The sequence below is a fragment of the Rhinopithecus bieti genome, unplaced genomic scaffold (assembly GCF_001698545.2).
Source record: "Rhinopithecus bieti isolate Rb0 unplaced genomic scaffold, ASM169854v2 scaffold_2723, whole genome shotgun sequence".
Taxonomy (NCBI): domain Eukaryota; kingdom Metazoa; phylum Chordata; class Mammalia; order Primates; family Cercopithecidae; genus Rhinopithecus; species Rhinopithecus bieti.
In genome coordinates this window covers 830,475-837,374 of record NW_016804119.1, presented here as the reverse complement: position 1 = coordinate 837,374, position 6,900 = coordinate 830,475, and the positions used below count along the sequence as shown (strand labels likewise).

General features: G+C 54.1%; 1 protein-coding gene across 1 annotated transcript in view; it reads left to right on the top strand.

Annotated features, from left to right (window-relative positions):
- Positions 1 to 248: 248 nt before the first annotated feature.
- Positions 249 to 6,900, top strand: part of NPTX2 (neuronal pentraxin 2) — a 12,936-nt gene continuing 6,284 nt past the window's right edge. Inside the window, exons 1-2 of the mRNA XM_017864478.1 lie at positions 249 to 845; positions 2,531 to 2,747. Coding sequence (XP_017719967.1) covers positions 420 to 845; positions 2,531 to 2,747 — 643 coding nt within the window. The 5' untranslated portion in view covers positions 249 to 419. The remainder of the gene's footprint in view (positions 846 to 2,530; positions 2,748 to 6,900) is intronic.

Sequence of the window (6,900 nt, the reverse complement as noted above, 5' to 3'; positions counted from 1 at the left end):
GGTCGTCTTCCATCTCAGGTCTCCTTTCCTGAGGTGGGGCGCCGGACCTCGCGCTCTTGCCTCAGGCTCCGGCCCACGCGCCCGCCCGGCCGCCAGGCGCGCAACGGGAAGCGCCCCCGCCCCGCCCCGCCCACTGCGTGACGCGCACCCGGCCGAGCCAATCAGAGCTCGTGGCGCGCGCCCCACGCGCCGGCCCCCTCCGCCCCCCAGCTTAAGAAAGGGCGCGCGGGCCGGGCAGGGCCAGAGCGCCCAGCAGCGCGGAGAGTGTGGTTGTGAGACGGCAGGAGACGTCGGCCCGGTGGTGCACGCGACCCTCGAGACAACAGCGCGGCTACTGGCAGCCGCTAAGGCGTCTCCCGCGGAGCGCCCCGACGGCGCCCGCCTGCCCTTGCGGGACTGAGCGCGGCGGCGGCAGCGGGATGCTGGCGCTCCTGGCCGCCAGCGTGGCTCTCGCCGTGGCCACCGGGGCCCAGGACAGCCCGGCGCCCGGCCGCCGCTTCGTGTGCACTGCACTGCCCCCGGAGGCGGTGCACGCCGGCTGCCCGCTGCCCGCGATGCCCATGCAGGGCGGCGCGCTGAGTCCCGAGGAGGAGCTGAGGGCCGCTGTGCTGCAGCTGCGCGAGACCGTCGTGCAGCAGAAAGAGACGCTGGGCGCGCAGCGCGAGGCCATCCGCGAGCTCACGGGCAAGCTAGCGCGCTGCGAGGGGCTGGCGGGTGGCAAGGCGCGCGGTACAGGGGCCACAGGCAAGGACACTATGGGCGACCTACCGCGGGACCCCGGCCACGTCGTGGAGCAGCTCAGCCGTTCGCTGCAGACCCTCAAGGACCGCCTGGAGAGCCTCGAGGTAGCGGCCCACGGGGAGTGCGGGGGACCTGGAATGGGGACGCTCCCGAGTCGGGGGCGGAAGACTCGGGAGGATGGGGAAAGGGGTCCTGGCCCTAGGGAGGGTGTGATCGTCCGTGGGGTGAGCTGGACTTGAAGGTGAAAGGCGGGGGTCTGGATCCAGCTCGGGAACTCCGCTGCGTGGTATCCCTTCCCACACCGCTGCTCTTGCTGGAAGGAAACGTTTAAATTCCACCCCCGCGCGCCGGGATTGCCGGCAGGATCCGCGGAGCACTTCCCGAGGTCCGGACTGGCGAACCCAGACGGCCAAGCCGCGGGCGCCAAATACCCGGGGACGCGGTAGCTTCTATCCTCTTGCAAATGTCCAAATCTCTGCGAGCTGGGATGCGCTGCCGCAGGCCGTGCGGGTTGCTGCGAGGCTGCCGCGGGGGGTCAGCTGCCCCGGATATCTGGTGTTTCTTTCTATAAATCAGGTCAGGCTGGACTAGAGGGGGCGGAAGGCCGGGGGTGGGGGTTGCAGGGAGGCGAGCGCAGGGGGTCACCGGAGACCCCAGAGCGCGCATTAGAGGTAACCTCTGGTTAACTTCCAAGACTCCCCTGCCTACGAGTTGGGTCACATTAAGGTGCTCTTCCGGATTGGTCCCTTCAGGGGAGGGGACCTTATTCCCTTCTCTCTCTCTCCCTCCACGGAGGGAAGATGCGTGCAGTTTGGAACTTTGAGAGAAAAATCTTCAATTATTTTTAATCTTTAGGCTCCACCCTTTTTAAGAAGTGTGGACATTGCTGCTAATAGCCTTTGTGAAAATACTTCTCAGCAAAACGAGGTTTAAATTACAGGTGGTAATTATTGCAAAAATGACTCGAGGGTTTCTTTTGGCGTGAGAGCTGAATACAGTATTTCCAGCATCTGTATATCCCCTGATTCATTGTGATTGCTAACAGCTAACATTTCTGGAGCACTAAATAAGTCAGGCACATTATTTAGTTTTTTAATCCTTGGAACAATGAATGGCACGAGGCAGATCCCATTATGTGCATTTCACAATTTGGAACACTTTGTGGAGAAGGGTAAGTAGCTTGCCATGAACTTATGGGCAGGCAGCCTGCCACAGCCTCCAGAACCACATGATGGTAGAGGAGAAAAAGAAATAGGAAGTGAGGATTTAGAAACAGCATTAAAAACAAAGATTGCTGGAGTTCAGAATAGCAATGTTTTAGATCTGTCATTTTCCAGAAACATCTCTGCATGCATAGTTCTTTACCTTCGTGCCAGACCGGAACTTGGGGGCTGTTTTCATTTGTAGGTGAAAACTCCTTGGCTTTGTGTAACCATCGATTTACTCTTAAAAAAGGAGAAAATCCTAGAGCTGCGTTTTGGTATCTACCCAGCATAGAATTATAGGTGTTGGTTAGAATGTTGACTTTTAGTAAGAGGAGAAAACGGCTTTTGAGAAGGGAAAATTAGATTCACAAGTTTCAAATATTGCAGCAAAGTAATTCTTGTCTGACTTTGAAATCTTTTCCATACCAAAAAAGCATCAGTGAGATGCTCCCCTGACTGCCAGTGGCACAATTCAGTTCTTAGTTTTGGAAGCTTCTCCCTATGTGGTCGGGCCATCACAGCCACATTTCACAATTTCTTTTTGACTCTTTCTGTGCTCCTCCCTTCTCCCCGGTGGCTGAAAGCACCAGCTCAGAGCAAACGTGTCCAATGCTGGGCTGCCCGGCGACTTCCGCGAAGTGCTCCAGCGGCGGCTGGGGGAGCTGGAGAGACAGCTTCTGCGCAAGGTGGCAGAGCTGGAGGACGAGAAGTCCCTGCTGCACAATGAGACGTCTGCTCACCGGCAGAAGACTGAGAGCACCCTGAACACGCTGCTGCAGAGGGTCACCGAGCTGGAGCGAGGTGTGTGCCTGGCCTGTTTCTCTGTCTGGGAGTGGCCTGATTTTCACCACTTGTGGTCAGACATGTGATTCCAGTTGATGGACAGCAGGGATTGTGACACCACATGGGCCTAGTTCCTGGGTGTGTAAGCAAATAATAAAGGTAACTGAGCATGGTCATCTCAGGAATGAGCTGCCAGCCCCCAGCCCCACCGGCATTATCCAGGGAAAAGTGAATGTGCCCAGGACCAACTTCGATAAGCAACTACAGGGGCATTTCAGTCCCTTCTTAACTAGTCCTGGCAGCAGACTCTGCATATCTTTCTCTTCTCTGCTCACACTGTGGTGAGTAAGTTTCTCCTACAGGAGACAGAGAGGGAGGGATCAGGGGATAATTCAGATCGCATCATCAACCCCCAAACCGCTGGGTGGCTTGGGTGTGAAGTTGTAGGTTTGCCCGTAGTGGGTGTTTATAGGACTGGCATTTTCCCAGAGGCACTAACCTGATGAAGCCACTTCCCCGTGACTCTGTTCCATGCACTGATAGGAGGATGCCCAATAGCAGAACATCCAATGACCTTGGCCGAGGTGGTGCAGATGGAGAAGGGGCTGATGTTACTGTTCCATTTTACAGCCAGCATCCACAAGCCACAGGTCTCTTTCATCCCTTTCCTAGTCTCTTCCTCCAGAAAAACCCATCTTTTCTTCCTTGCCCTTCTCAGAAAAAGGTGAGTATGGCTTACCTGTTAGATTCTTGAGTTTCCAAAACATCTTCCTCTCTGTCTCCCCTCTGTTGCTGGGTGGCCTCAGGAGCCATCCCTGAAGGTAAAGCAGTCGCCGCTGTGGCCCTCCTCCCATGACAGGAGGAGGGAGCATCTAGGCACAGGTGAGCGTGGCTCCGTGGACCCCGCCTGAGCCACAGTGGATCCTCAGGACGGCCAGGGCTTTGGAGCTGGCACACTAAAGGTAGTTCGTCTCTCGAAAGGGAGCTGTGGAATGAGAGGAGGGCTCTGTGAAAGACTTTGATGGCTGTAAATCTCCCTCTGCACAGTGGCCAAGTTGCCACAAGGGGTTGGGTAAACAGAATCCTGAGCCAGAGCCTTAGTCGTGCCAGGCGGGAGCTCAGACTCCTGGTATACCCGTTTCGTAGATGAGAAAAACAATCCGTTCTCAGCAGGACATGTATCTTTTGGGGAGAGGGGCCCAAAGTGGGGCCTGGGCCACTAGCTGGTAAACAGTGACAGTCATATCAACCTGCACCTCCTCCTTCTCTTTCTCTGACTCAAGGCCGATGTCATTTCACTGGGCTTACTCCTAAGGTAAGCAATCATCACAGCTTTGGCCACCCAGAAGCTGCCACTTCATGACTGTCCCTTTCGTCCCCAGCCTGTCCATTACCAGCCAGAAAGAAACAGTCCGGACTCAGGCCCCGCCAGCCTGACTCTTGATCCTTTAGTTTCCCAGAAAGCCCTCAGAGCTCGTCTGGCACAGAGGGGAAGCTCACCTCTACGAGGGCAAAAACCTGCTGGCCATTTATGCACCCCAGAGAGGCAGCTCAGTCTCTCTTCATCCTGCCATGGGAAATCTAGAATCCTTCTGTAAGCTCCACCAACTCAGCTCTGGGATGTGCTTTAAGGAAAGTGATCATCTGCAGACCAGTTTATCTTCTGGGCAATTCTGAGTTTATATTTGTCTTGTTTTTGACAACTGTAGAGAGATGTGTAAATGCCCAGTCCCCCAAATGTACTGTGATTGGAAACGAGGCCAAGTTTCTTAGACACATCCAGCTGAATCCCAAGTAGCTAGACCTCAACCTCATGACAGGCAGGGGGCCTTGGTGGGGAGACTCTGGCCTTTGGTCCATCAGCCTCCACCCCTTGGGGACCAGATGCTCAACTGTGAGTTCCACACTTGGCATTCTGTAACCCCTGGCACGACCCTGCAAGGTAGGTATTAGTTCAGACGAGGGACTCGTCAGAGAGCTGAAGTGATGCCTGCGTTCACGTCGCCAGCAGATTGCAGAGCTGGGAGTGAAGTTGGTGGAGCCCCCAGAGGGGTGATGGAGGCTGCAGCCTGGAGCGGTGTGTAGGCCTCAGCCCTGCTGGGTCGAGGCTCTTTGGAGCCCCGAGCAAACACCTGACCCCTGGCATATGGACGCCCCTGCCGCCCGGGGCCCAGGGTTGCTTGCTTTTCTGTGCTGCAAGACCTGCTCCTCTGCAAGGGCCTCCAGAGTCCGGGCCAGCTGTCCAGGCACCGCTTGGCTCAGTGTTGAAAGAAACGTTGCTGCTGAGAAAACCAAAGCTGCCTCTCTTCCAGCCCCAGGCTGCCCACCCCCTGCTGAACCTTTCTGCCACCTGCAGTGTTTGATTTATTGGTCAGGCCTTTTAATTCCTTAATTGGTTTTAACCAAGTTTCCTCCAAACCGCCAAGCTGTTTTATTTAAATAAAAGGCACTGGCTCTCAGGGTACAGACCCCCTCCTCTGCCCCTTGGCTCTCCCAGCTCTAATTAAACCTATCTGTTGTCACCAAGCTGACAGTATTACCCACACAGTCGTATCAGATTGGCAAGGCTGCCCTCCTACAAGTATAGCAGCCATTTCTCTTTATTAGACAATGATGCCTTCATTAAGAACATGGTCATTTGCCACTTGAAGATTAAGTGCGAGTGGCTACGTGTCTTGGAAAGAGAGACTTCTGGCCCCTGGCCTATCATTCACTAGCTGTGTGACCTTGGATACGTCACCTCACTTCGCTGAACCTCCGAGCCTCAACTATGCAACCTGCAAAAATGGGAGAGTAGGGACATTCTGGTTCTCTCTCTCAGTTTTGCTTTTCAGCCTAATGAGGGACTAGTCCCAGCTTTCACTCTGGCCTGGCCCCTTGGCTTCTTGGGTGAGCAGATCTTCCCCAGCCCTTGCCAGGTGCCCAGCAGCTCTGCAGTGGCATCGAGAGGTGCCCATCCTTAGGAGGTCAGGAGCAATCAGGAGACCACCACTGGCAGATGTGAGTACACGCAACACGTGAAGCCCAGATTCTAGAATGTACACACTGCCTGTTCCAGAGAAGTTAGAAAGGGGATAGTGGGTTCTGCTGTGCTCCTTTGCAGAAACCCTCCTTAGATAGATGTGAACTGCGGCCCCTGAGAGCCTTTCATGTGTATTACTTACTCTGAGGGAAAATGAGTTTGGGGGATTGTGGTGGAGAAAGGTTTATCCTGGCTCATGTTCTGCAGAAGGGACTGATTTAACTCCACAGTGACACAGGCAGTTCTGGCTTCAGAGAGCCCGCCTGTCTCTGATTGCCTCAAAGACTGTCTGAGCCCTTGTGGATGCTTAACCAACACTTGTTGAATGAGTGAAGGGCGTTTAGATTCCTTCAACGGCAGCGTCAGGTTCTCAAATAAGAGGGCAGCCTTTGCCATGACAGCTGGCACAATCAAACGGTGTCCTACAAACTTTGGAATCTGTGATGCCTGGATAAGGGCTGCTGCTGTGGTTTACTTAATTTTGAACTTCAACCATGGCTGCATTGGAAATTATGTAAACCCATTCTAGAGTTTGTTTTCAAGGATTTTAGAAGCGCCAACGACATAGGGGTGGCCGGTGGATTCTCACCAATTCCAGGAAGGTCTGGAAGGGCCAAGGCTCTGGCCAGGTGTGTTCCCCTAAATGAGGAGAGACACCCTGTGGTTCGGTTCCCCTGCCTCCCACTGGCTCCAGACGACGGGAAACGATCAATAAACTCAATCTTCTCTTGAGGAGGAAAAGAGCAAAGTGCTTTTCGTCAGGGATTTAGACCAAAAAGCCACTTCTGAGTTAAGTTGTGGAGTCAAGACCCGGGAGTCTGACTCCTTCGCCTCGGCAGTGGTAATTCTTTCCTGTGAGGAGTGACACAGACTCACTCACTCGACAAGTGTTCTTTGGGTTCCTGGATCCCTGTAAGACTTCCTTCTTCTAAGCCCAAGTCCAGAGTTCCTAGATCCTGCCAAGATTTCAAGGAAATAAGTGATAAGATATGGCTAAGGAAGCAGTTTCTGGCTTAACACAAGAAAATTAAATCTACCTTTCTTCTGCTCCTTCCTCAAGCTTTCTAGTCATCGAATATGACTTGTGAAAAGAGAGTATTAACTAGAAAGAACCAGAGCTTTTCTTTTCTTTCTTTCTTTCTTTACCTT